The following is a 27,198-nucleotide window of genomic DNA, read 5'->3' on the forward strand; positions in this document are numbered from 1 at the left end:
TATATTGCATGGCTTTGTCCTCGCAAGAGGTGAAAATCAATTCACCGGTGTTTACAGGAGTACCTCAAGTACCCCTAATTTTCTACCTAGACTTCAGCTGCCCACCATGTCTCGGTCATTTATAGCATCCTGCGCAGTTGCGATAGCCTTGTCCATTGGCGCTCACGCCCAAGCTCCGTTGTATGCCCAGTGCGGAGGTCAGGGCTACTCCGGTCCCACTTCCTGCGTCTCAGGGGCCGTATGCACAGCTTGGAACGATTGGTACCGTAAGTATATTATAGTCAGTTCTGGCTGTAAGGCTTTAACTGACAGTACCCAGACCAATGCGTTCCTGGAACAAGCACGATGCAGTCATCGACAGCTACTGCTGCACCAGTCTCTACTACCTCAGCTGCACCATCCCCGAGTCCCTCAGCAACTGGGCTAAGGTACTTCATTACATTGTGAGCTTCCCGACCCACCGAGCTTTCTTCACTTACTCACTCAATCAGCGGTGATTCCTACTCACAAACCGGATTCGACGTTTCAGGCACCAAGCCCTCAGAGTCGAATCCCCTCGGAAACCCCACGCTGCCAGGATGGACATCGAGCGGAGGGTTGAACTGGATCGGCGCCCTCATCTCCAAGTACAATACTTCCACTGTTCTTTCATACAATTTCGCTTACGGAGGAGCCACGACCAACGCGAGTATCGTGAAGCCCTATGCACCGACCGTCCGGAGCTTCATCGACCAGGTTGCTGAATTCAGTAGCAGCATCGCTACAAAGCCATCCTATGCCCCGTGGACGGCCGAGAACTCGCTCGTTGGCGTTTGGATGGGTGTTAATGACGTTGGCAACACCTAATCGAAGTCCAATATTACTGGCATCAACAACGCTATCATGAAGAGTTACTTTGGACAGTTGCAGATTCTCTACGACGCAGGTCTCCGCAACTTTGTGCTGCTCACTGTTCCCCGTAAGTTTCCTCACGGCTCCAGCAGGTATCATTTACTGAGACATTTCCAGCAATCGATCGGTCCCCATTGATGCTGTCTCAAGGCAAAGACGTCACCAGCTTAGAAGCCGCCGTCATCAAGCAGTACAACGACCTCATCGCTAAAAATCTTAAGCAGTTCAAGAAAAAGAACAGCGGCATCACGGCGAAGATTGTGGACACTCATGCGCCGTTTAATACAGCTCTGGATAACCCAACAGCATATGGCGCCAAAAACGCTACCTGCTTCAATGAGGATGGCAAGTCGTGTCTGTGGTTCAATGACTACCATCCCGGAATTGCTATCCACGATCTTACTGCGCAGGCTGTGGCTTCGGCTTGGAAGGATACCTTTTTCTAGAGGATTAGTTAGATGAAAGCGACGAACTTCCCCAAAGGAGATTGTGGATACACAATTATTGTGTACATACTGCAATGTATATTGTTCTAGCCCCTTGCTTGCAGTTCCATCAGATCTCACTCTCCTCCGTCCCAGTCGCTCTCTTCTGTAAGTCACTGGAATACTCCGTGCCTCTGCCATTACAACAGTACAGTATTTTGAAGAGTTCTTTCTGTTCGCCACTTCTCTACCTGTCATCCCTGCTCGAGTGCCAAATGATTTGATGTTGATGATGTCTGAGCAAACATCATACGCCCAAAGCAATACGTCAATTCATGTTGCTCACATTCATGCTACTGCCGAAAGGTTTAAACATCACAGGAATGTAAGAAATTTCCCGTTTGTCGATCTCGTCAAAGTCAGGGTAAGTTAGATATGTCATATATGGGATGGAACAGGTCCAATGATTGTCTGTGTAAACATTCTTGCAATCCACGAAGAATGGTCCCATCCTCCTATTGTGTGCCGTTATATAAGAAGGACGACCGATAGCATGATTCCAGTCAGCCAAACATCCCAATATGCATTCACACCGAATTGGTTATACACTGCTAGTCGTGTGTGGACTCTCGGTTCTCACGGCAGCCTCGTCTCCCATCCACTATGAGGACGACAGACCCAGCTTCTCCTTCGACGAACTTTGGGCGCTACAGAAGAACTACTGGGATGCATTTCTCTATCCAGCAAATCTTGCTCAGATCAATGCCACAGATGACTCTGTGTTTGCTGAAAAGGTACTACCGTGCGACCTCTATAATTTGCTGGGTTCTAACATCAACCCAGGTCCAAGGCCGAGTAGACATCACCCGCACCTTTAACGGCCGCGAGCTCAACAATGAGTACATCTCCGGTCTCTTCTCCGAGTCCGACCAGGTCAGTCTGGTCGGCATACCAATCGCATACAACATCACTCAGTTCGCTGCGAACGGAAATATCGCATCCGCAACAACAGTGGTCACTTTCAACGCGACCTCGTTTGGCATAGTTGTGCCCGTCACCATCGAGACGTGGTTTGAGTGGAACACAGATAAGAAGATTGTTCAGTACGACTCAAGCTTCCGCTGGTTCGGTTTCCTCCTTGATACCCTGCTCAAGGCCGAGGCTGCCAGGGTAAATACTACCGATCCTGCCGTGGTTCAGAAGGAAATTACGGACTTATTCTCCGGCTCTATATGTACGACACATGAGGAAAACTGCAAGGGCCTGGATCAGCAATATGAGAGTATGGACGCCTGCGTGGATTTCCTGACGAACAAGATCCGTTTCGGTCAGGGGTTTGAGCTTGGAAGAAACACGCTGCTGTGTCGCGAGGTGCACAAACACATGGTCAAGTACCGTCCGGACGTGCATTGTGCGCATATCGGTCCCACGGGTGGTGACTATTGTGTGGATGATAAGTCGTATGAGCAGGTGGTGTTGAACAAGTATTTCCGTGACTCGTTCATTGGATATGGGTATGGGAAGGAACAGAATGCTTGGATTTAAATAGCTTAGGACCCCTTCGCATCTATAGTTGCGAGTGATCGAGTCATGTGTCTTGCGCAATATTCAAACCGCACTATCCACCTCCTGATTGTTCCAGAACATCCAGCATATAGAAATCGCCATCTTGATCCCCGCCCCCAGCCACAGGACCGGCGAGATGTCCGCCGTGGCCTTAGTGATCCATCCGCCAGCAATCGCACCGATCAGCGTCAAGACAAAGGCCACCACGCGACGGTCTCGCTTCTCATTCCGAATGAGAAACAGCTTAGGGTCCGACACGAGATCACAAAGAAGACTGGTGATCACCACAGTTGGGATCTCGTTGAATCCCAGCGCTCGGCTTGCCACGATCTGGCCCGCGGACTGGATACTCAGCAGGACAATCGGGGCTTCCTGGCTCCATTGCACTTCCGATGCAGCAGATGGGTGTTGAGGGATCCCAGCAATGACGCCACTCTGTACCAGTGCGGCAGTGATTATGATCAGTACCACCTGCAGAAAGAATGACAGTACCAGTGTGCCTCTGCGTTTGGCGCCGAGGAGGCGGTTCAGGCGGGCAAAGAGAAAGCAGCCGATAACGAAGCAACCGATCGAGGTAAGGGAGCGAGCCCAGCCGTAGGGGCGCGCATTCTGGTTCGAAGCACCCAGGCCGACGAAGATTGTGTTTCCTAAACGGTGAGCTGGGCTTGCATGTACCATGCGAGAGCGACTTACCAGTTTGCATCGAGACGAAAGTGTTGTAAGCTGTTTCGTCAGTATGTCAATTTCGATAAGGGTGGTTCTGATATCGCGTACCATTATAGATCGTGCTATCGACCAGACCGGAGCTGAGACAGCAGGCATAGAGCAGGATCTCTGCATGTTTGACGTTGATATCTGAGCTGAAGAAACTCGACAGGGTCTTCTTCTTTGGGTCTGACATCTTGGACGTCTGCATGGTAAGGAGAGAGAATCGAGGGAATCCGATCTTGATTTCACAAGGAGAACCGAACCTGGGAGACCGGGGACTACCCTTTAGATCAGTCATTAAGAACCCCTCTCGCTTCCACAACAACTGCTCATTCAGTGCTGAATCAACAATCCGCACATCTATCGTGGGATCAGCACGAAAGGCCCCGATACCCCAACCACCAATCGGTCCTGCATCTGCCGCGAGACAACCTGTCTCCTCCAATGCTTCCTCACATACCCTCATTGAAAAACTTCTAAACCCTCGAACTCGTAGAGTTAAGCGGGGTCTGTGGCGCCGAGGATCGGGTCCTTAACGCCAAGCGACTTGGCTGGGCCAGCCCGGAGGGAAACGCTCCTCGGAAATGATGAAGACCCTCGGAGTGATTCGGTGCGCTGCAAAGGAATGTGAAGAATTGTTGATTGGACGGAAACAAATTCTGCAAGCTGGTGCCTCGTGTTTTGTGGATACTGGGACAAGGGGGATACTGTTTCACGGGGTACACCACGTTGAGACTGCAGATACTACCCAGTCACACCTTCACAGAGTCCAAGCCGCTTGGCTTCCAGTGTTGTCTTGCCTATTTGCCTGTTTGGGATATACAACAACCGCTAACGAGCGTGTCGAGAAGGGAATCAGGCGTTGATGAGCTGCAGATCGTACTCTTGAGCGTACGGGACTTACACTGCCCGTAACTCAAAGACACCATTCTTGAGGGAGCAAAGAGCTTCAATCATGGATACTTCTGGTCAAATGAGCGTCTGGCTTGCATAGCATTGTTGACACGGCTTGCTATTTTCCTCCTATTACAAGCGCCACAGTGAGGTGCCTCCAGACGAGATGCTCGGTGTTGGTATGTTCTAGGCTCGAGTGTATCACTTTCATTCACACGAGATTGGCCTGAAATTGTCTCCCTCTCGGCGCATGGCTTATCGGCTGGACCGGTGCACGATGCATTGGAATAGATTGTCGTATGAACGGTTCGTCGTTCTTATTGGATCGATAGTGGGCGACGTCGAAGCATTCCACATTTGCGCCAGCAGTCTCGGCGCATTGGACTCGTCAGCAACCAAGCAGAGTCGATGGTGATGGCTCGACGGGATCGTGGGAGCGTAGCGATTATGCCGAGAGGGTTGTCGCGACTCGGCGTGGAGGGTATCATGCCCAGCCCAGGTGACGATAGGGACAGCAGTATGATGCTAGTGAATTGTGTTCGGCGGGGAGATGTTTGACCGAATAAAGGCGATGAGGAAATTATAAAAGGGATCAGAAGGATTCATCTTCCATCAAATCGATCATCAACCTTCTCTCTCAGCCTTTCAACAGCAGTACAAACACTCCCTCTGCACAGTCTTCAAGATGAGCATCACTATCACCGTGGAGAAGGACGGCTTCTACGAGATTAACGGCGAGAGCCGCGAGCCCATCGTGAATCTCTTTATGATTGCCGGCGCTGCCAAACTCCGCAAAGCGATTCGCGATACAGAGGAGCTGATCATCTGCCCCGGAGTCTACGATGGCCTCTCCGCGCGCATTGCCATGGAACTGGGCTTCAAGGCCCTCTACATGGTACGTCTTTCTCCCCTTATTTTCCTCCAGATTATCGTTTCCACCTGCTGATCTTGTAGACTGGCGCGGGTACAACTGCTTCCAGACTCGGTATGGCAGATCTCGGACTGGCCCATCTCCACGACATGAAGACCAATGCGGAGATGATCGCCAGCCTGGATCCCTTTGGCCCCCCTCTGATCGCCGATATGGATACCGGCTACGGAGGTATGTGCTTGCCACACTCCCCTCAAACTACACGTGCATTTGCTAATTATGAGAAGGCCCTCTCATGGTTGCCAAGTCCGTGCAACAGTACATTCAAGCCGGCGTGGCTGGCTTCCACATTGAGGACCAGATCCAGAACAAGCGCTGCGGCCATCTTGCCGGCAAGAAGGTCGTCGACCTGGACGAGTATCTCATGCGCATCCGCGCCGCAAAGATGACCAAGGACCGTCTGCGCTCGAATATTGTGCTGATTGCGCGCACTGATGCGCTGCAGCAGCACGGCTACGACGAGTGCATCCGCCGTCTCAAAGCCGCACGGGACATTGGCGCAGACGTGGGTCTGCTGGAGGGATTCACGTCAAAGGAGATGGCCCGCCAGGCGGTTCAAGATCTGGCCCCCTGGCCGCTGCTGCTCAACATGGTGGAGAACGGAGCCGGACCGGTGATTACCACACAGGAGGCGAAGGAGATGGGATTCCGGATCATGATCTTCTCCTTTGCCTCGTTGGCGCCCGCATACCTGGGCATCAAGTCGGCGCTGGAGAGATTGAAGAAGGATGGTGTCACAGGTATCCCTGACGGACTGGGGCCCAAGAAGCTGTTTGAGGTCTGTGGGTTGGCCGATTCGATGAAGATTGATACAGAGGCTGGGGGCAACGGGTTTACCAACGGCGTCTGATTGATTTTTCGGCTATTAAATTTGTTTGTTTGTTTTCTGACGGGATTCCACATTGATTTAGCATGAATTCAGGATAACAGAAGGTATACGAAAGTTCGCATTTGCTGGTCTGCGCAACGTACATCGCATTGTGGCTGTGCATGCAGTCCCACTTCTCGTCAGCTATCTGATTGGCTTCGATGGCTGTCAGTTAAAAATTATATCATCCTGCAACAAGGGTCCAATGCTGATCAGTCTGCGACTAGGCCTTTTCAGCCAGTCAGATTTAGGTACTGAGAGGGAATGCTGAGCTTCAACTGTAGGTACACTCGGTCCATTTCGGCCCTATTCTGGGCTCGTATTTGTGTTGGGGTGCAACCTCCAATAAACCAGGCAGGAGGACTGATGACTGGTTTCCTAGAAAGTAGTTGCATTGGCGGAAACATATTCCGGTCTGTTTTGGTTGCTTCCCCTAGACATGCTGTTAGCTTGGTATATGGCGAGTCATAGAGTAGTAGGTAGGCAATCAGGTGTCTTGAGAAAATATCCAGTCCAGATGCGGTCTCATTGCACCAATAGAGCCTATGGAGAACCAGAGATCTCAGTACAAGGTATCTTTTTTTCTAATTTTTAGCAGTCAAATATTGGCTGCATGAAATACTGGTGGAACTGTCAGTTGCATGTGGCGATCTTTGATGCTGCAGCCCCGGATGACTTCACATCAGCTGAGTATGAGTAGATTGACAGAAGATTATGAGGGGAATTTTGACAAGGTCGCACAAGCTGTCGTTAAGGTTATACCAAGTCTGTCAACGAAGGCTCAGCCTCACTATGTGTGCCCTTTATGTGACCTGTATGGGTCAGATAATTCATTGTACAGAGGGGGAAAAAAGAAACTGACTTTGACGGGATTCGAACCAGCAATAGCTGCTTGGTGACTAATTCAATCACAATGTACAAATAAGGTATAGTGGGGTAGCTACCCACGCTGACTAAGAATGGATTAGCAGATCCACAACAGACACCTCAGGCCTTACTATTCAGGGTCCAAAACATCCAAAGTTCCAAACAAATCAGGCTTACAGTTGACCAAGGTTAGAAAAGTTCGGCCGAGAAGAGCTGGCCAAGGTTAGAAACATTTTGCCCCACCTAACCTTGGCCAGCTTTTGGGATTCCCTTTACTCCGTAGAAACATACATTTTCTAACCTTGCCAAGAGTTAGAAAATTTCGGCCGAAAGTTCTAACCTTGATCAACTGCATCCCCAGCCAACACCGCGTTGTTTGAAATCCATGCACTTGGTCACAATGTTAAAGAGCTGTTCTACTCTCATTCTGGTGTCAGACGATGCAAAAGGCGCAAGTTGCTCAATTCACTGTGCAACAATTATGCATATATCCACCATAGATCTCGGTTTAGCGATTTGACGCCAACAGTACGGAGTAGTCGCAGTACGCCAGGTAGCAGTGACGTGGCGCGGGCCTTGGTCAAGGGACACCATAATAGTAGTAGGAATAGTGTTTGAGGCTGGCTGAATGTTACATTTGTTCGAGTTTGTTGATTCTATGCTCCCGAGACACTCTTGAAGGTTCGGATCAACTATACCCGGCATGTATTGGTCAAATATATGGTAGAAAACGTATGTGGCAGCAAAGGCTCGGAGGTACGACCATCTCTCGTGCATATTCTGCGCCTGTGCTGGATCGCTGACATAGTGAGCCCCATAAGACACATCAGGAAGATCTACTTGTGCGAGTCGTTTTAGAAGCGCCGGGTCCTTGAAGCTAGCTTTGACCCGGAAGTCGAGCTGTTGGTCCAACTTTCTCATGGTCTGTACAATCTCGTCGTCATTCAGGGTATCTGGACTGTAGTGTAACGAGTTGCTCTTCCGAGTAAGCTCGGCGATATGCTCATCTTTTTCTTGCAACGACCCCAATGATTCTTCACAAGATTTCTCGGCCTGCTCCTGTACTTGTAGGATCTCTCCATGGATATGTTGATCTTGCGTAACAGACCCTGGTGCCTGAGCAAATGAGAGCAGTCTGTTTCCATCTTTATACCGTTGCTCTGTGTCTCTGTTGAAAGGTTCCGGCTTGTGTTGCTCAAGTGCCTGGGCAAGTGCGGTCTCTTGTTGGCTTCTAGAAGTGTTTTCGCGTTGAACACTGTGTGTTGTGGTCAGCTGTTAGCAGTACTACAGTTTGAAGCAAGAAACAATAAGTACCGGATTTCCTAGGCTGGTTGTTTCTCCCTGGAGAGCGGGATCTGAAGTGAGTTAATCACGAGAACATACTCGGTTGGTTGTTAAGGAGGCGAAGGTAAGGTTAGCTGTGGATGACTATCTGACACTAAGGGAGAATAAGGTGATGATCAAAGAACCATGTATTTTAGAGAATGAAGCTGAAGTGAGAGATCTATTGTGATTAATTGATACCACCTACCCTAGGCTGAGTGAGAATGATCTGCCTTGTTTTCATCTTTCACCAAGAAGCTTAATAACTCATAACTCATTCATATACCTGTCAAATGACATTCTTGTATTTCTCTACATCCTCTCTGACTTCCATCCACAGCTTCGTCAGGCTCTCCATTTCTTCATCTTCCACTACCTTCTTCCAGAGCTAAAAATTTCTCCGTCAGTATTATCCACAATGTCTTGTCGTCAACGTATCGTCGTCGGCATCGACTTTGGAACGAGTAACAGTGGGTAAGGCTACTTGATTGCACATTTTCGCGGTTGTTGTCTTACAGATTTAGTGTTGCATGGGCACTCCAGACGTCTCCTGACGATGTCGAGGTGCTTTCTGCGTGGCCTGGTGGCGGAAACAGTACGTCAACCTCTGGGAATATCTTCCATCATCAACTAATTCGTTCAGAAACGACGCCAAGGGTCCCTACTACCATTTCATACGAGAACAATCAAATCCTGTGGGGTCATCAGACAAGCATGTTTGGTGAGGTGATTCGCGGCATCAAGCTATTGCTCGACCCAACTCAGGAGATCAAACACACTCCGGTGGCGGAGTCGAAGAAGATACTTGAAAAGTACAACAAGGATCCAGCTGATGTGGCCCGAGACCATCTCCAGCTCCTCATTGCGAAAACAAAGGAAGTTCTTAAATGTCGCTTTGGGGATGCTATAGAAACCATGGAGATACAATACGTGATGACCGTTCCAGCTGTCTGGACGGACAAAGCAAAGAATAACACTCTGACAGCAGCAACCGAGGCAGGCATCCCTGTTACAGACTTGACTTTGGTGTCAGAACCGGAGGCGGCAGCTCTCTACTGCCTGAAGTCGATACAACCAAATACTATAAAGGTGCGAACTCCTGTGAGAATGCAAGAATCGCTTGGTTGAATATTGTCTAGAATGGCGATGCTGTCCTCATCTGCGACGCTGGAGGTGGAACGGTGGTATGTGCTCTCAAATACAACCTAAGGCAGCGGCAATTAATTTAAACAGGATTTGATTTCTTACTGTGTGAAGAGCATCCACCCTCTTCGACTGGAGGAAGCCACTGCAGGAACCGGTAAGTATCGCAGTGGGATTCTTCCCCGTAGATACTATCAAGCCAATGCAGGAAGTATCTGTGGTTCGGTCCTCCTCGACAAACGATTCGAAGATCACCTAATTGGAATCCTGGGCGAGCGAAAGTACCGTAATCTATCTCAGAAGTCCAGGGAGTTTGCGATGAAGTACTGGCAGGAGAATATCAAACCCCATTTTGCTGGATTATCGGATGAAGACGACAGCGGTTACTCTGGTGTCGACTACTTTGTGCCTCTTGCGGGTGTTGGGGACAAACGAATGATAGGACTTGAGAGTGGGTTGCTGACACTGAGCCAGTTCGTCATGGTGTTTTTAGAAAATTTTTACAACACAGTACTGATGATACCCAGGCAAACAACCGGAGGCATATTCAACCCTGTGGTTGATGAGATCGAAGCACTGATTCAGGAGCAGATGGTCGAGGTCTCCTCGACTGGAAAGCAGATCAAGGTGAGTTAGTTACCACAATTCTTCACGATGAGCGTCAACTCATTTATGCTAACTACAGTAGGCCATTCTTCTTGTCGGCGGTTTCGGGTCTTCCGAGTGTCTTCTCAAGCGTTTGCGTTCTGCCATCATTAATGTGACAGTGATGCAGCCCCCAAATGCGTGAGTATCCCTGCATCAGATTCGAAGTATTTTTCATTGACACCATTCGTAGGTGGTCTGCTGTTGTCCGGTATACACCACGCTCTTTCCCATGGAAGATTGATCCAGCCTGCTAAATGTCTCTAGGGGTGCCGTTCTTCGAGGCCTAGAGGGAAATCAGGTCAACAAGCGAATCGGTCGTCGTCATTATGGTGTCTCGTTCTCCCAAAAATACGATCCGAAAATTCATCATCGGACAGACAAGTATTGGAATTCCTTCTATAAGGAGTGGTCTGTGGATAATCGCATGAGTTGGTGCATCAAAAGGTCTGAATCTCTACTTATGAAAAAAGATTTTGTGAATCATCGTTGCCATTGACAAATAATAGGGTAAAGAATTGTTTGAGCACAAGCCCATCAAGATGAGATGGTACGCAGCCATTCCTCTGAAAGCTGCCGAGCAAGACCTAAGGTGTGTGGAAGATTCCCTATACATCTGCAACATGGACGATGCTCCAGATTCGAAAACAGCAGGTGTGAAATGAACTCTTCCCGGATACAGTCTCTGTCTACTAACCATCCTCTCAAGATGTCTTCAAGTTTTGCACCCTGAAGACTTATCTCAGCGCAATTCCGAGATCCTTCTTCAAGTTGCGAACCGATTCTCGAGGGAAGAAGTACTACAGAATTGATTATCAAATTGTCATGACGCCCACTTCGGCATCTCTGCTGTTTCATTTCGAGTTCAATGGGGTATCTTACGGATCAGTACAGGCCAAATATTGATGTCGCTTCGTGGGACGCTTCGAAGGATGAAACAAATGGCGAAGGGTGCTTGTTAATTGTTGATTCCCCAAGGCAGCAGAAAAATCGGTCAGGTCTTTTTGGGATTGCCCATCGTCTTTATCAGCAAAAAACTATTTCATCGGGACAGCAGGTTAGGATTCCTCAGGTTTCATACTTTTTTTAGGTGGTTTGGCGATGCGGTGGTGTCTTTGTGACACAAAACGACAACAGCGAGAAAAAAAAAAAAAAAGGCTTCATATGGGATTTAAGTGGATAGTTTAAATAGTTTTAGAAACAATCAATAGCACATATTTTCTTCTGCAATCCCTCGCAGTCGCCATCCCCTAGATCAACCACTTTATATGAGTCTGTCCAGGCGACTGAGCACGCGCCAAGCCCAGCACGTTCTTACGAGACGCGTTCACCAAGCTGCCCCTCGTTCTTACCAAGTAACCAGACAAAAGTACGATGGCCAATTCAACATCCCCAGACATACTTAATTTCTGCTTTCCGCTCGACCTGTCGAGGCTGGAGAATGACCAGCTGCGGTTGGTGCCATTTGATGTATACTTGCTCAAACTCAAATTCGGCCACATCACTGACTTTTGTCGTAGCTCAGTTTTCAGCCACTAGCAGAAGCATACGTGAAGCAGACCTCCGAGACACCAGAAATATTTGAGAACTACCCTTGTGGTCCATTCGAGAGTGTTGATGCATATGAACGCTGGTACATCGAGCGAGTGCGCGCACCCGCGTCGGTCATCGTCTTTGCCATCGCCTTGAAAGCGGGCGTTGTTAGAAAACGCCAACCCGGCTCAGACGAGGTTGAAGAGCTGCAAGTCGAGGAGGGTACCCTTGCAGGGACCACGGGGATCTTAAACGCCAGTACGGAGAATGCAGCGGCTGAAATCGGCCATGTACGTGCATCTACTACCGTGTTCTACCCCGAACGAAGCCAAATGACTCTCTCCCAGGTTGTGATTCTTCCCCGATTCCAGCGCACCTTTGTGGGCACGACTGCCCACGCGCTACTCCTGAATTATCTACTGAATCCACGGCCAGAGGGACTGCATCTCCGTCGCGTGCAGTGGCAGGCATTTAGCGAGAACCACTCCTCGATTGCCGCGGCTCAGCGGCTGGGGTTTCAGTTCGAGGGGATCGTTCGTTGGCAACGAGTGTTACCCGAGGGGAAGAAGGGAGTCTCGACTGGTGGGATGGATGACAAGATTCCGAACACAGATCCAACCGGCCGAGTGAGGCTGGGACCTGGTTGTCACTCGGCGGTATTGAGTTTGTGTTGGGATGATTGGGAGAACGGGGGGAGGGAGAGACTCAATGGTTTGACGAGGAGATATGCTAGTTGAACTGCTCATTGTTCAATGACGGCGATGCTTAGAAATACAATTCTCTGCTCTTCTATAACCTTTGGAAAACAGTGCCGTTGAACAGATTAAACTTCATCCCGCAAGCCAAACTTCACAAAAGTGGGTAGTTATTCGGGGCCATGACCACATAAGGCTAGATTGAAACAAAGTGGTGGATTCGATATCAATTTGCTACTTAAGCTTTAGGCTACAAACAGAGACCATGATTCGTCTATTCATCTTTGTAATCATTATTTTCAACGCAGCCATTCATCCATTGCATGCCGATACTTGGGTCCTGGTACTTGGTAGGGCGTCGTATCCACCCGGAGCAGTCGTGGGGGTGGCTGTCTCGGTGTGGTCCCGAGATATCGACTCATACACCAACGATCGCATCGACCATACACAGATTCCTTGCTTTATAAATGACTCACGTATCTCAGTTCTGATGGGCCCCAGTTAGTCTCAAACAGGGCTGTACAGGGCTACACCTAGGCTCATGGTTGATTCATACGCCCTTTGAAGCTTGGCATCCAGCCAAGTGCAGCGCCAGTGGCCGGAATACGAAGCACCATCCCAATTCGAGGCACAACGACCCCAGTCTGTCTGGTTTGCAGAATTTGCAGAGCATCTTTAGCTTCAAATATATCGGCCTAGCCATTGATGAACGTCATCTACTGCGTTTGTAATGTTTGGGGGGTTTGTCATCTATCAAGAAAGGAATATGGCTCCCAAGGTACACTGGATGACTCGAAGGCCTTCAAGAGAGTTATATAAACAGGGGAGTTTTCTTAACCATGAAGCATTTTATCAACCATCAATTGACAATATTGTGAGCATCAAGAGTTATCGTTCATTCTAAACCTCTTCCATTGAATCTTGCGAGACCACCAAAGCAATCTGATACACTACGAACCATCGTCTCTAATCACGATACAACTATCAAGATGTCGCCCAAGTCCTCTGAGTCTACCACCACCATGGACAACGCCTCGATGCATACAACTTCCTCATCTGCCTCAACGCTCAAGGGCATCTTCACCAAGACCCTGAAGCTCAAGGACAACAGCGGCGTCTCATCAAGCACCGCTGCTCCCAAGAAGCGAACACCAAAGGACTACAAGGCTGCAGCGATCCACCACGAAGCTGTGGCGCAATACCTAGCTCTGCGCTGATTGAGTTGTCTCGATACGGGGGCATTGGAGACTCCGCAATGCCTCCACAGTCCTCAAATCTTCGGTGTATATCACCAGCACTGGCTCATGTGCCTCCCAACTTTAGGCAGCGACGAGTCAATGACGAACAATGACTGTTTCTTGTGCGATCCTTACGACACCTGAAAAAAAAAAGACTTTCTTCTCAGAGGGAATGCTAGCCTAATCCAATTAGACGGGGAAGCAAGGCTCTCTGAGTACTTGCCGGGGGCAGCTCCAAGCACTAATCGCCCCTCGGGTTGTTCATTTCTTTTATACCCTTTCGTGCACTGAGAATCTTTCAATGCTGGAAGAAGTCATGGGATAGCAGTTGAGCACCGTGCTCAAACTTCTCTCTCTTTGGTGCAAAAATTACAAAATATTTCTCTGGAATTTCATGACGGATAAGAGTGATTGTATATAATCTGCGAAGCAGCTAATAATAGATAACGATTGAATGGCTAAAATACTCCCCCGCAACAGGGTTTGAAGCGAGGCAGATGCTTATTCTGAACTTTGGTAGACTTTTCAATGCTAGATACCTATTAATAATTATATATATTCCTCTGGTTTCTGTTCGACATCAGCGTCAACTTGGTCAAGGCTTTCCTGATAGATTCTATTTGCCGATCCAGCGCTTATGCGGGGAGTGCGTCGACCACATCCACCACCAGCTTATCTGGTTATGATCATCGCCATTTCCCCTCAACATGAGCTCACCAGCCGATTATAAATCGATCTGCTCTCCCCACTCGACCTCGTCTCCCTCTTAAGCAACCGACCCCACAGCTATTCCTTCCTCCTTCTCATCCATCGCAAAGAAACACCCAAACATAACATGACTGTCCCCAAGATCACCCTCTACACCAACCATCGGTGCCCATGGGCGCATAGAGCCCACATCGCCCTGAAGGAACTCGGGCTCGACTACGAGGAAGTCATCATCGACCTGGACACACCACGCGAACCATGGTATCTCGAAATTAACCCCGTATGTACCTGAATTCCGCCTCCTAATCCTCCCAACATGCAAAGCTCTAATACACCCTCTCCCCACAGCGCGGCCTTGTCCCCAGCATAACCTACAACGGCGAAATCGTGACCGAATCCGCCATCGTCGCCCAGTTCCTCGCCGACGCCCATCCCTCGCACCTCCTCCCCCCCTCCAACACCCCCGAAGGCGCACTCAAGCGTGCCCGGATCGCCTTCTTCGTCGACACCTTCTTCACCAAGGTCCAGTCGCATTTCATCGCCTCCCTGCGTGCCTCGAGCGAGAACGAGCGCACCGATGCCGGCGAGGCCTTTGTCGCCGCCATCGAGAAGGAAATCGAGCCGGTTCTCTCGTCGCAGACGGGCAGCGGTCCCTTCTTCGGGGGCAGCGAGAAGTTGACCCTGGTGGAGGTGTTGATTGGTTCGTTCTTGCTGCGCATCCTCTCGTTCCATAAGCCCGAGACCGGGTTGCTGCGGCAGGACCTGCCTGAGTTGTTGGAGAAGAGGACGCCGGCGTTTACTCGATGGGCTAAGGTGACTGTTGCGCAGGAAAGTGTGAACTTTATCTGGAACGAGAAGGATGTTGCGGAGATGATGAAGCAGAAGTTGGCGACTTTGAAGAAATAAATGGCTTGTGGATCGGCTGGTCTAGATTACATGTCGGAGTTCCATGCTTCGATTTGAAATAGAGATACGACTAGATCATAAATATATGATTAACGAATATTTCTATCAATTCAATTTAAATCTCTATTAATCGTGGGAGGTTGACCTTCTTCTACTCAAACTTGATAATTTTCTGCAATGAGAACCATGCCGGTTTCATCATTCAGTATTCTGTGCTCATCTGTGCTCATATTCCAGCTTCTGGACAACAATCTCTTGTGTTATGAAACTAGCAACATGGTGGCTTGATTATCATAGACTTAATCTATTATCATCTTTCTACTAATAGTAACAGATGAGTTACTATATGATCATTAGCAGGCTTACTACTCTGTAGTAGGTCATTCTTAGATTATTCTGGATGGGTCAGCCCTGCATCACCACTACAGAGATAGTATGTAAGGCCTATAAGACTATATAGAACCTCTTCTCTATCTAAGCAGTCCTTTAGGTTAATCTAATCTATATAGAGCACCCATAAATCATTATTAAGGCTAAGGCTATCACTCTTTCGAGCTGTAAGGTAATTCCTAAAGAAAGTAACCTGCCATACGGCATACTTGTGCGCCATGAACTGACAGGATGTCTGTTGGTGCAAAAGTCATGAGTGTGGAAAATAGTACAACACATCTGGATAGAGTTACCCAGCCAGAAGTTCGAAAGAACCTCCTTCCGAGATGCTCGCCCGGACTATCTTGAGGAAGGCACCATTTGGTTCTTGCTACACGATTGCTCCTGGTCTATCCTTCCGGCAAATCCAAAGCTCTAGTAATTATTTACATCATGATCTCGATATGCTGTGCCTTGGTTTTAATTGACACTTCCCGTGAAAGCGTTCTGCCTATCACAAGAGCCACACGATGCCGAGTCTAATCACCACAGCCAGAACAAGTAAAGGGTGAGTAGCTATCTGATGGACAGCCGTATTGCCTTTGGTGTTTTGTGTAGGTGTTGCCTGTTCGCCACCCGAATTTCCCTGGGTGCTATCCTTGTTGTCGTTGTTCGAATCACTGCTTTTGCTGCTGTCACTACTTTTGCCATTGTCGCTGGACGCCGTGGGCATCAAGGGGCTAGTTGAGACAGCGGTAACGGGCAATAGCAGAGTTCCCATGGTGAATGTCACAGTCGCACTGACAGGGGTTGTGAGTGCATTGATATTGTGCAATGTCTCTGTCCCTCCCTTTGGAATCTGACCAGGTCCATAGTATTTTTCAATGGAGCTAGGATATTTGAAGTCCGCAGCGCAATCATGACCACTCATATACTGGGCGCACTTATTCCAGTCCAAGCTGGAAGTATGGTTTGCCAGAAGCTGCTCCAACCCATCCATCTTAAGCTCTGCAGGGTCGAGCTTGGGACAGAATGACGCCAAACTAGCCATAATGAATATCTACGATGTGTGACCGAAGTGGTGTAGACTGAGACTCACCTGGAGAGTAAGCCGCTGTATCCGCAGCACAGACACGCCTTTCCAATGCTCTCAATTTCGCTACTGGATTGAGTGAATGGATCGACCAGATCCCCACACCAAGCAACCACTTCATTTGTGAGTACCTGAGCGGTCGTTATTTTGCCAATATTGCACGAGCAGCGTCCGTTCGCATTATCGGGCGGTGGCCAGAAAGGGGTCTGATCGAGGTCGGGTTTAATACAAGAATCCATCTTGTCGGCGACCTGAAGTTGGTACTCGCAGCTGTAGACCTGAAGACGGTTCGACTCCCATTAGACCCGTTTGGCATGGTGATCCACAGCCTTGAGGGACATACCATGTTCCAGCAAGAACTCACTGCGCACCGCGTGTAGGCTCCCTGCCGAACACACTCGCAGGCATTATGGCAATCAATGTTTTGACCTGCGCAATTCTTGTTGATACAGTCGGCCCACCATTCATCTGCATCGTCGTAGCACGTGGCGAACCCAGAAGCATCTGCGCATTTGGTGGAGTCGAAATATCCCACTTGGGCGGCAAGGGATAGCCGTGCACCAGCAAACAGAAGACAGTATAGTCGAGGGTGCATTATTGTGAGAAAGCTTGCAGTCCGTAAGGTTTAGTAAAGAGTCAGCCAGGCCATGAGACGGGAGAGGATCCTCCTTTATTTAAGGAGAGCTGATTGAGTTTTCGGCTGGGCAATGACCACAGCCTCGCTTAGTCGCTTCGCGATCTTTCTGTTCACCAGTTCTCCGTGGCCCATTTCAAGCCAAGATTGCCCAGAAATTCCGGCAATCCGGAGCGAGTCATGCAATGATACGAGGCCAAGCTAGTTTGCGCTATCCTGAATCTAACAGGCGATAGATATACACAGTATGGGCTCGTCGGCTTTCTCCGCGTTTCTTACCTCAAAAGGATACAAAGTTCAGGGCGCATCGTTGGCCTAGTAGAATTTCCTTGGCGCTTCAGAAATCAAGAATCTTCTTGAAATTTAGGGAACAGACAGGACGTTGTAGACTTTGTAGGAAGATATGAACAACTGGGCCATAAAGCAATATAAAGCTGACAAGATAATTTAGGAAATTTCGCTCTCACCTTCTGTCTGTCGGTCTTCTGGAAGCCAGGTAAGCATCTGATAGATAAAGGACAAGAAGACTTGTCTCTCCTCTTCTAAAGATTGGATTGAATCCTTAAGTTTTTAGGTAGGTATCAGATCATGATAGAGGAGTCTGCCTTCCAGAATGAATAGGCCAGTGAAAAGATAATGGTATTTATTGGAAGTTTCTGCACTGCTCACCTCTTTCATTAAAAAAGGGCCTATTAAAATACTCGCGCCCATTCCTGCAGAGCTTGTCTGCCTCATTTTGTATAGGATTAGGCTATTAAAACTTAGTCATGGCATCAGATTTTGTGAGTAACTCCTTGGGAGGTAGGCTGAGAAGTGTGATTATTTCTGCTATGTGTGCTTTGGCATTATAATGCCCTTGCTTGTTAATCACCTGATGAAACAGTTCTGTGTACTTAATTATATTCTAGGCCTGTCACCAGCAGGGGAGTTAGTTATAGCTTAATAAATATATCCTAGCCTAGGAATTGTGTAGGGTCTAGAAATATGACCTGTTTATGTTGCTAGAAGCTGATAAAATACTAGAAAAAAAAAAAAGAAACTTAGGAGATAGGGATTTCATACCAGAACTCTGAAATTCCATATATCTACACTGAAACTCCATCTATTGCTAAATATAACCTTAGGAGCATGATATTAGTCTGGTTGACTTGGGTGAAGACTAACTTTACTCTTCCCCTCTTGTCCTTGGCTGTTATTCTTAAGGGAAGTTACTAACCTAAATCTATAATTTTAGGGAACATTTTCCTTAATTCTCTCTAAAGCACCTAATTCCTAACAGAGCTTGTTCTACACAAAAGTAGCCAGGCTAGTGTTTGTGTATCTATTGTCCTATATTAGTCTCATAGTGAATCTGAACAGGAGGTGCTTACCTAATTCCATGAGGAGCTTGATAGCTTTGAGGGCCTTCCCCAATTAATCAAGAATGCTAAGTCTGCCATGGGCATTTACACTAATGTAAAATCCTTCTTAAATAACCTTCTTTAGGTTGAGGTATCCGGGCCAGACTGTCTATATTTAACTATTGTTAATCTTCTAGGCTTAATCTATTCTGAAATAAAACAGCACTCAGCAGTAGATAGTAAAGTAGTCCATAAAGTAGTGAAGTCCTACATGGAGGAGCTAAGAAGCATTATTCTTGCTGTGGTACCAGCAAAGAATGATGTTCCTAATTAGATTATCCTCAAGCTTGCCCATGCAGCGGATCTATACAGTACCTAAACTTTGGGTGTTATCACAAAGCTCAACACCTTAGTTCACAACTCAGACAGTGAAGCCTAATTTGTGTTACTTACCAAAAACCAAGAGGTCAAATTCCGCCTAGGCTGGCATACTTTAAAGAATATAGACACTGAAAAGGGCACATGGACGTTTTCAGAGTGAGACAAAGAAGAATCTGCATTCTTTGCTTCAGGTGTTTGGGAGGCTTTACCCCAGTCCCACATTAGTATTCATCATTTGTATGAACATCTTAGCAAGCTCCTCTTAGCTTAGATAGCCATGGAGTTACCCAGTCTGATGGAGGAGATCAAAGCTAAAATAGAAGATTATTCACAGAAGCTAGAAAATTTAGGAGAGTCATAAACAACTTAAGAAGAGCAGACGTCCTATCTTTTTCATTACAGTCAGTATTTCTAGAATCTTGTGAATTCTGTAGTGGAAGGAACCTATAGCAACCCTTTCTTTGAGAATGCAAAGTCAGAGACTGGGTATAAGAGGAGAATTCACACCATTCTGCAGAATCTGAATGAGCAGTTCACATCTCGCATGAAAAGGAGGGGGCATTACTACGAAATTGATGATGAGGTGGACAACAAGGACAAAGACTTATTAGGAGGCCAACTTTTCATTTCTTAAGAGCATTACATTCATCACATTAATGAACCTTTGCGATGTCTACATCCCCGTCGGCTACTGCCAGTGCAAATGGAGTATTTCCATGGAAATTGTCTGGAACGTCAATCTCGAGATCATTTTGTTGCAGCAGCCTCGCTACGCGGTCTCCCATGCATGTTTCGTTTGTTCACATCAGTGTCCTCCTGGGTCAGAAGTAAGTCCATCACAGATTCGGAACCAAATGCCACTGCAACAAAGCTGATGAAGCCGGTGTCAGTACAGTAAAATCTCATGTGGAGTCTCTCAGTTTATCCGCGTTACATGAAAGCAATCAACAATTATAGCACGTACATTGCTTCAAGGAGTATTCCACACATGGCATGTATTCATATTAGCACTATTAAGATCTGGCCTTGGCCAATAATGCTGCTTCTCAAGCTAGCTGGAGGAAATAGTTCATACGCAACCATCGTCCACGAGGATCTTTATCCCCCTAGAGGCCAACAAGGAAGAACAAGTATGAGAATAAAGATAGAAATAGAAGTATTAATTAAGTCAAATTAAAAAAAAGTTGGTCCTAATTGTTTGGCGGTTGGTATAGCAAAGCTTATCGTCCAGCAAGGCGACTCCAGATATAAATCTCACCAGAGATTTACTACGACAGTATCATCTAGGAGAACCATTATTCTCGTAGACCATGCATGGCCTGCAAGCACCGCGGTCTCTTCCGTGTTTCTGTATATTCCGGCCAACCCTCACGATTTATCTGCCAATCCTTTCAGGTATGGAGGACTGGTCGTCATCCCCTGCTCTCCAGTTCAGATTATTCGTGACCCAAGTGGTATGAATTTTACCCCTGGTAGCTACTTTTAAACTAGTCGCGCTATATTTAGGGTGACAATGGACACCTACTGGAATGGGAATGGCAATAAGGAGCTAAGATGGCTATCTTGGTTCGTCTAATTGTGGTCAGATGTGCAATGCTAATTGATGTCTGTTAGGCATTTGCATCCAGGAGGCCAGCCGTTCTTAACTGCCAGAAATCAAGTCAGCACACGAAACACTGATATATATTTCTAAATGAGCCTTTCACGATATTGGGCTCATAGTACTACATCAATTTGGATTTTTTTGCTAGGCTTTGCCCTCTTTTTGCTGCTACCGCTGCCTCCAGGCCAGCCCTGACCTCGACGTACACAGCCCTCGGTACGGGCTGACAGATGTGACCCGGCACAGGCCAGACTGGTTTCGGCCAGACCGGGTGTGTAAGGTTGATATCTGCGCCGGCATCGACGAGCAAATGGACGATCTCAGAATGACCCATCTCCATCGCTATCTGTACGACCCTTCCGCAGGAGAAGTTGGCTGGGATTGTCGAATCTCTGGTTTCATATCCATCGCGACGACCGCCTAGATCGTGGTACGCGGCATTGGCATCAGCACCGTGTTCAAGGAGCAACGCTACCAGAGCCACATTGCCTAGTCTAGCAGCCCGGGCGAGAGGAGGTGTCAAGTCCTCCACTTCTAGTCCTCGCGAAAGATTAGAGTCGTAGTCCCCAAAGAAGGGATGAGGCGGAAGAGGCCGATCGGATTCTTCAAAGTCACATCGCACGCGATGTGCAAGCAGGGTATTGGCGGTCATGATGTCCTGCTGCTCCACTGCGAGAGCGAGGGCTCTGGTGCAGGAGACGCGGTCGGTTTTCTGTACAAGAATCTCAAGCAGCCTCTGAGACTTTCTTTTCACTGCCTTAAGCAGCGCGGGGGTTGAGCGAGATAGCTGAAAAGTCCAGAAGCTTGCAATAAAAACGCCTTCCGTAGTGCCATTATAATCATTATTGTTCCAGGGCATCTAAATAAAGACTTAAGTATTTATATTAGGGCCCTGCTATTATTAATATGCTTACTACATCCTTTTATAGATGTAAATTCATGACTCTGTGTAACCTAGAGTTATATTTAGGCTAAGTAACTAATACTGCTGGTTAATATAATAAAAAGCTAGGTATATAATAAACTAATATAAAAGTTTATTACTATATCTTAGGTTTTAGTGGATACTATAAAATACTTATTATAATCTAACTCTGTATAATATACTAATATAATACTTTCTAATAGCCTATCTTAACTAATACCTTACCTTTACTATTATGAAGAAGCCTATAAGCTAATCTTATCTATTCTAAGATAGCTATCCTAAAGAAATAGGAAGGGAATGGGGAGCACTATATAATAATAGATAGTAGTAGATAGTAGTAGGGAGTAATAAGAAAGTTATAGAAGAATAAGAAGTAATAGGGGGTAGCATATTTATCTAGAGTATATCTAAGTACTATATAGTATATATATTATTAGCCCTGGATTACTTATTATTATCCTGCTATATATACTGCCTTATTTTATGCATCTATATTTAACCTATTAGAATCCTCTAGGCATGAGGGTTTTCCCTTATTCTAGGCTTATTATAGCTAATTATAGTATTTATATCTTTATAGGGGCCTTATAATAGTTACCCACCTTTAGTATTATTACACTAGATAATAGGGGACATAGGAGATACAGCGTGTGGGTCTCTCAGCATATGTTTAACATATAAACCCCTGTGGCTCCTCTGCAACCAGCTTCAATTAGAAAACCCCCGGTCCATCTCACAGGGAGACAGTGAAGTTCGCGTCAGCGCCGTTCTCCAGGAATAGATTAACAAGATCGAGCCTTTCGTGCTCTACGGCCCATTCTAGTGGTGTAATGGGTATTATGTCCTGAGTATCTGGTCTTATCCCTATACCATCGGGCGTTTGGTCATAGTCGAGAATCCACAGGTTCAGGTTTGTACTGTATCTGAGGATTTCAGAAAACAAATGCTGGCTGTATCCAGCTTTCAATGCAGCTGCGAGTGCTTCTTCTTTCTGGCGCTCACTAGGATGTTCAACCACTGGGGGCAATGTCTTGTCCCGCCCTCTAGCTTTGGGTTTGGCCGTAACCCTTTCGTCATGAAGTATCTTTATCCCTCTATTTATAAGTAGGGGTAACTACCTCCTTATATAATATCTCTATATCTATAGATAATAATCTAAGTTATCTATAAGTAGTTCTTCTCTTATCCCTTAATTATAGTAGGACCTTTTAAGCAGAGTATTATTATAAGTTTATCTTATATAATATCCTTATCTATAGGTTACTTCTAATATTTATAAATAGATAAATAAACCTCTATATACTTCTCTTTTAATAACTTTAGTTAACTTTATAGATTTTATAAATATAAAATATTATATCTATCTTTACTAATACCTCTTTTTTTTTTTTACTTAGCCTATAGATTATAGGGTCCCTCTCCCCCTAGTAATAATAATAGCTACTTCTCTAGCCCCTACTAGGCCCTAGGTCTAGGTTCCTCCCCTCTCTTATTTAGTTCTTATATTAGGGTTCTATAACTCTAATATAGGTAGTCCCCTAGCTAGTAAATTAGGTAAGCTATTCTATAATTACTCTCTATAGCTATATACTAACTATTCTAGTTAGGGGATTAATTTATTATTAATCCTCTCTCTATCTTAAGTAGCCTACTTATATAGAGGGCTTAGGATATACTACCTCTAGTAGCTATAATAATTAAGAAGTAGGCTTATACTTATTTTATTAAATATCTATCTAATATATAATTTAACCCTAGGATTATATAGATATTTATTATACTTTTAGGCTATACCCTATAAATAGGTACTAAGCTCTTATCTAGCTATAAATATTAATAGATATTCTTATTAATCTTAAGATATATTTACTATTATAGATTTACTCCTAGTTTAAGGCTAGTAATCTATATATAATATTATAAGACTATTCTTATAACTTATACTAGTTACTACCCACCCTATAGCTATAAGTATATATAGTATTACTAAGTAATAGTAGGATAGTCTTTAGGCATCCTATCCTTTATATAGTATATTTTTAAGAATATTAGATAGAAGAGTATAGATACCTTCTCCTATAGTTTATATACTTACTAGACTAGGATTATATAATATATAAGGTACCTAAGTGTAAGGATTGCGAAGGTCTATTATTATAAGGATCTATAATCCGCGAGAATTAGAAACTAGTGTGAAAGGAGAATGATTGTGAATAGATTTAAATATAGGTGTCCTTATTTAAAGAGATTATCACTAAACTCTGAAGTTTAGTGGTTGCAGGTAGGGTTTATATCTTTATAGATTATATAACTATTTATATAACCTCTTATAAGGAGCCTTCTTATTATTAGGTTCCTCTATAAAGATAGCTTTAATATAATATATAATAGACCTTTATAATCCTTATAACTACCCCCCCCTTGAAAGACCTTAGCCCCTAAGGTCTATCTAAGGTTCCTTATTCATAATAGGGTGTACTAGTAAAAATCTTTATTTAGTAAAAACCCTCTTTTATAAAGAGAAAATTATAAATAATAAAAAAGATTTACTATCCTTTTCTTTTATAAACTTATATTTATTTATCTTCTTATAAAGGCTTAATTATAGATAGATCCCTTTAACTATAATATCTTTATTACTATTAAAATCTTCTTATAGTATATTTTAGGTTTATATTACTTATTCTTATAATACTTCTATAAATCCCTTAATAGCCTTATTATATAAAATTTCTATAGAGTAGGGTTTAGGATAGTAATAATTTTTATAGAGTATATAAGCTCTTCTTCTCTCTATCTTCTATATTTTTCTTAGTTTTTATTATAAAAGTTTTAGTAAGGGACCTTCTATGATTTATAATATTTAAGAAGAGGTAGTTAATATATTATAAGATATTTTATAAAAAAATATTTTTTTATATCTTCTTCTTTATATCTCTACTCTTATCTATCCCCTCTAACCTCTTAGAGGTAAGTAAAGGCTTATAAGTCTATAGTATTCTTACTAATAATTCTTATAAAAGAATAAGGAGGTAGCCTTTATACTACTACTACTACCTGCTATACCCCTTCCCCCTATGCCTACTACTACTACTACTACTACTACTAGGCCTATTACTGCTACCACCCCTACTACTACTACTACTACTACTACTACTACTACTATTACTACTACAGCTCCTCCCACCTCCCTTTCCCTTATTCCTGTGGGGGCCTTCCTCCCCCTATATAAGGTTATATATAGGCCTTTTTTTATTAATTTAATAAGAGTATGGCCAGCCCTTATTATAAGGGGAGCCTCTATCTTTAGGCTATTACTACCTCTAGTAGGTACTTCTAGGGCTAACTAGGATACCCCTATACCTACTACTAGTAGTATTACTACCTAGGCTTCTAGCCTGATGATAGAGCTACCCCTAGATGCCTAGTTCCTCCCCTACTTATAGGGGAATCTAGTAGTAGTCATAGGGCTCCTACCCTAGATAGGATTATAATCCCTATTAGGCTAGGAGTAAGTATAGGTTACTAAAACCCTACTCTACTTTATTAACTAGTATGGCTTTATTATATTTAATTAGCTAGAAGTCTATGCCTAACTCTATAAGATTATCCTTATAACTAGAGCTAGAGTAAGACCTCCTACTAGCTAGGAGTATAGTAAGTATCTTTCTTTTTATTATATTAATTACTATCTTCTTTTAGATAAACCTCTTTCTTTATATATTAATCTCTTATATTCTTCTTATACTTAGTGAATATAGACACCCTATAAAAGAAGGATAAAGGCTATCTTATTTATTAAAAGAGTATAATTATTTTTAGTAAGTTTAGTAAGTACTCTTCCTAGCTTTAGTAATTATCTCTTACTAGTAGTAGAAGCTTATCTTAATAGGCCTAATAAAAGTATATTAAAGGTTATAGATATTATTTATCTAATTATCTAGAAGTTTAATAAGGAGGAGAAGCTAGATATAAAGAAATATACTTATTTAGACTATATATTAATTATTATTCTCTAGTAGTAAGGTATATCTTATAACTATATATTAACTTATAATAATTATTCTTTAGATAAGGGTCCCTTTAGGGGATATATCTCTACTCCTAGTTATAATAGATTTATATTCTTTTAGGGGTCCTATACTAACTATACTTAAAATAACTAGGGATTAATATATTTATTTTATATATAGAGCTTTTATATATAGGATTCTAATACTTTTAATAAGTATATATTCTCTTTAGTAAATACTTCTTATCTATAATTACTAATCTTTTTTACTCTTATAAATTTATTATTTAAGCTAGTAATCTTAGTTTTCTTATTAATTATAGTAATAAGTTATATAATTAGCCTGTAGAGCTAGTAATAATAACTAGTAATTATAGTAAGAAGTTAAATAATAGTATTAGTAAAGATTCTCTAAATAATAATAAGTATATATAATTTAGTATAAAAGATAATATTAATTCTTCTATAATAGAGATAGATTCTTTTAGTATTTTTTATAATAAAGGCTCTTCTCCTATAATAAAGATAAATCTATCTAGTATTTCTTATAATTAAGGCTCTTCTCCTATAGTAGAGAAGGCTCTAGCTAAGAAGTATTATCTTTCTTTAAAATATTCTATAATAATAGAGATCTAGCTAGCTAAAAAATATTATTCTATTATAATAACTCTCTCTTATCTTTAGACTAATTCTTCTTTAGTAACTTTTTCTCTTATTTAAAATAGTTTAATTAGATTAACTCTCTCTCTCTCTTAGATTAATTTTATTATAGTAACTTCTTCTTATACTTTAGTAAGTATTTTATTAGTAGCCCTAATAAAAAATCTTACTAGATATTATTCTTCTTTATTATTACTTAGTTATAAAAATTTCTTTATAAAGTTTATATTCTCTAGCTAGTAAGTTATATTAACTAGGGTAATTATTATAATCTTTTTATAGTTTCTTAGAATCTTTAGATATTTATTTATTATATTAAGGCTTATCTAGAGGAATTAGTACCTCCTCCTAGTAATAATAATAATTTATTCTAGTTAGCTAAGGTATTATCTTATAGAGTCTTTAATATAAAATTTAATTTAGACTTTTAATTAATAATTATTTATTACTTTAGTTAATTAATATAATTCTTAATATCTTATTATAATTAATTTTTTTTTATAGTTAGTAAAATCTACTAGTCTATAATTCTTTTTCTTTTTCTTAGGAAAGTAATTCTAGTATAATACTATTTTCTAATTTATCTATATAAATATATTATCTTTATATTACTCTATTTACTCCTAATAAGAAAGTATTATAACTATAAATAATTCTTTAAAATCTATCTCTCTAGTATTCTTTTAAGATATTAATTCTAAATTATTACTTTAAATTCTCTTTTAGTCCTTATTATCTAAAATAATTAAGTCTTTATTATTCTATAGCTCTAGTAACTCTATTTATTATTATATAAGATAGCTATTTCTTATTAATTTTTATTTATTAGTATATTAA

General features: G+C 43.7%; 11 protein-coding genes across 11 annotated transcripts, besides 4 other annotated features; 8 read left to right on the forward strand and 3 right to left on the reverse strand.

The window, feature by feature from the left end:
- Positions 1-106: 106 nt before the first annotated feature.
- ACLA_093870 (fungal cellulose binding domain protein) lies at positions 107-846 on the forward strand (the record flags this gene model as incomplete). The annotated part of the gene is made up of 3 exons (XM_001273113.1): positions 107-266; positions 320-443; positions 492-846. The coding sequence occupies 3 exons, from the start codon at positions 107-109 to the stop codon at positions 844-846; spliced, it is 639 nt and encodes a 212-aa protein (XP_001273114.1).
- A 36-nt stretch (positions 847-882) lies between these two features.
- ACLA_093880 (uncharacterized protein) lies at positions 883-1,337 on the forward strand (the record flags this gene model as incomplete). The annotated part of the gene is made up of 2 exons (XM_001273114.1): positions 883-958; positions 1,009-1,337. The coding sequence occupies 2 exons, from the start codon at positions 883-885 to the stop codon at positions 1,335-1,337; spliced, it is 405 nt and encodes a 134-aa protein (XP_001273115.1).
- A 560-nt stretch (positions 1,338-1,897) lies between these two features.
- On the forward strand, positions 1,898-2,861 carry ACLA_093890 (uncharacterized protein; the record flags this gene model as incomplete). The annotated part of the gene is made up of 2 exons (XM_001273115.1): positions 1,898-2,110; positions 2,160-2,861. 2 exons carry the CDS (start codon positions 1,898-1,900, stop codon positions 2,859-2,861), a joined length of 915 nt encoding a protein of 304 aa, XP_001273116.1.
- Positions 2,862-2,924: 63 nt separating this feature from the next.
- Positions 2,925-3,798, reverse strand: ACLA_093900 (YoaK family protein; the record flags this gene model as incomplete). Its single annotated transcript, XM_001273116.1, has 3 exons — positions 2,925-3,529; positions 3,576-3,605; positions 3,657-3,798. The coding sequence occupies 3 exons, from the start codon at positions 3,796-3,798 to the stop codon at positions 2,925-2,927; spliced, it is 777 nt and encodes a 258-aa protein (XP_001273117.1).
- Positions 3,799-5,169: 1,371 nt separating this feature from the next.
- Positions 5,170-6,265, forward strand: ACLA_093910 (isocitrate lyase/PEP mutase family protein; the record flags this gene model as incomplete). Its single annotated transcript, XM_001273117.1, has 3 exons — positions 5,170-5,379; positions 5,439-5,586; positions 5,643-6,265. The coding sequence occupies 3 exons, from the start codon at positions 5,170-5,172 to the stop codon at positions 6,263-6,265; spliced, it is 981 nt and encodes a 326-aa protein (XP_001273118.1).
- A 2,626-nt stretch (positions 6,266-8,891) lies between these two features.
- ACLA_093920 (uncharacterized protein) lies at positions 8,892-11,167 on the forward strand (the record flags this gene model as incomplete). Its single annotated transcript, XM_001273118.1, has 10 exons — positions 8,892-8,947; positions 8,992-9,562; positions 9,613-9,657; positions 9,707-9,777; positions 9,829-10,089; positions 10,144-10,243; positions 10,305-10,402; positions 10,511-10,749; positions 10,820-10,915; positions 10,971-11,167. The coding sequence occupies 10 exons, from the start codon at positions 8,892-8,894 to the stop codon at positions 11,165-11,167; spliced, it is 1,734 nt and encodes a 577-aa protein (XP_001273119.1).
- A 468-nt stretch (positions 11,168-11,635) lies between these two features.
- ACLA_093930 (GNAT family N-acetyltransferase) lies at positions 11,636-12,531 on the forward strand (the record flags this gene model as incomplete). Its single annotated transcript, XM_001273119.1, has 3 exons — positions 11,636-11,731; positions 11,782-12,084; positions 12,142-12,531. 3 exons carry the CDS (start codon positions 11,636-11,638, stop codon positions 12,529-12,531), a joined length of 789 nt encoding a protein of 262 aa, XP_001273120.1.
- A 947-nt stretch (positions 12,532-13,478) lies between these two features.
- On the forward strand, positions 13,479-13,706 carry ACLA_093940 (uncharacterized protein; the record flags this gene model as incomplete). Its single annotated transcript, XM_001273120.1, has 1 exon — positions 13,479-13,706. The coding sequence occupies one exon, from the start codon at positions 13,479-13,481 to the stop codon at positions 13,704-13,706; it is 228 nt and encodes a 75-aa protein (XP_001273121.1).
- An 856-nt stretch (positions 13,707-14,562) lies between these two features.
- Positions 14,563-15,341, forward strand: ACLA_093950 (glutathione S-transferase family protein; the record flags this gene model as incomplete). Its single annotated transcript, XM_001273121.1, has 2 exons — positions 14,563-14,715; positions 14,784-15,341. The coding sequence occupies 2 exons, from the start codon at positions 14,563-14,565 to the stop codon at positions 15,339-15,341; spliced, it is 711 nt and encodes a 236-aa protein (XP_001273122.1).
- Positions 15,342-16,224: 883 nt separating this feature from the next.
- ACLA_093960 (uncharacterized protein) lies at positions 16,225-17,398 on the reverse strand (the record flags this gene model as incomplete). Its single annotated transcript, XM_001273122.1, has 3 exons — positions 16,225-16,753; positions 16,810-17,081; positions 17,147-17,398. The coding sequence occupies 3 exons, from the start codon at positions 17,396-17,398 to the stop codon at positions 16,225-16,227; spliced, it is 1,053 nt and encodes a 350-aa protein (XP_001273123.1).
- A 2,507-nt stretch (positions 17,399-19,905) lies between these two features.
- On the reverse strand, positions 19,906-21,413 carry ACLA_093970 (putative protein kinase; the record flags this gene model as incomplete). The annotated part of the gene is made up of 2 exons (XM_001273123.1): positions 19,906-20,029; positions 20,968-21,413. The coding sequence occupies 2 exons, from the start codon at positions 21,411-21,413 to the stop codon at positions 19,906-19,908; spliced, it is 570 nt and encodes a 189-aa protein (XP_001273124.1).
- A 3,357-nt stretch (positions 21,414-24,770) lies between these two features.
- Positions 24,771-24,863: a microsatellite.
- Positions 24,771-24,864: a microsatellite.
- A 1,189-nt stretch (positions 24,865-26,053) lies between these two features.
- Positions 26,054-26,160: a microsatellite.
- Positions 26,160-26,270: a microsatellite.
- Positions 26,271-27,198: the final 928 nt, after the last annotated feature.

The sequence above is a fragment of the Aspergillus clavatus genome, genomic scaffold (genome assembly GCF_000002715.2).
Source record: "Aspergillus clavatus NRRL 1 1099423829798 genomic scaffold, whole genome shotgun sequence".
Lineage (NCBI taxonomy): Eukaryota > Fungi > Ascomycota > Eurotiomycetes > Eurotiales > Aspergillaceae > Aspergillus > Aspergillus clavatus.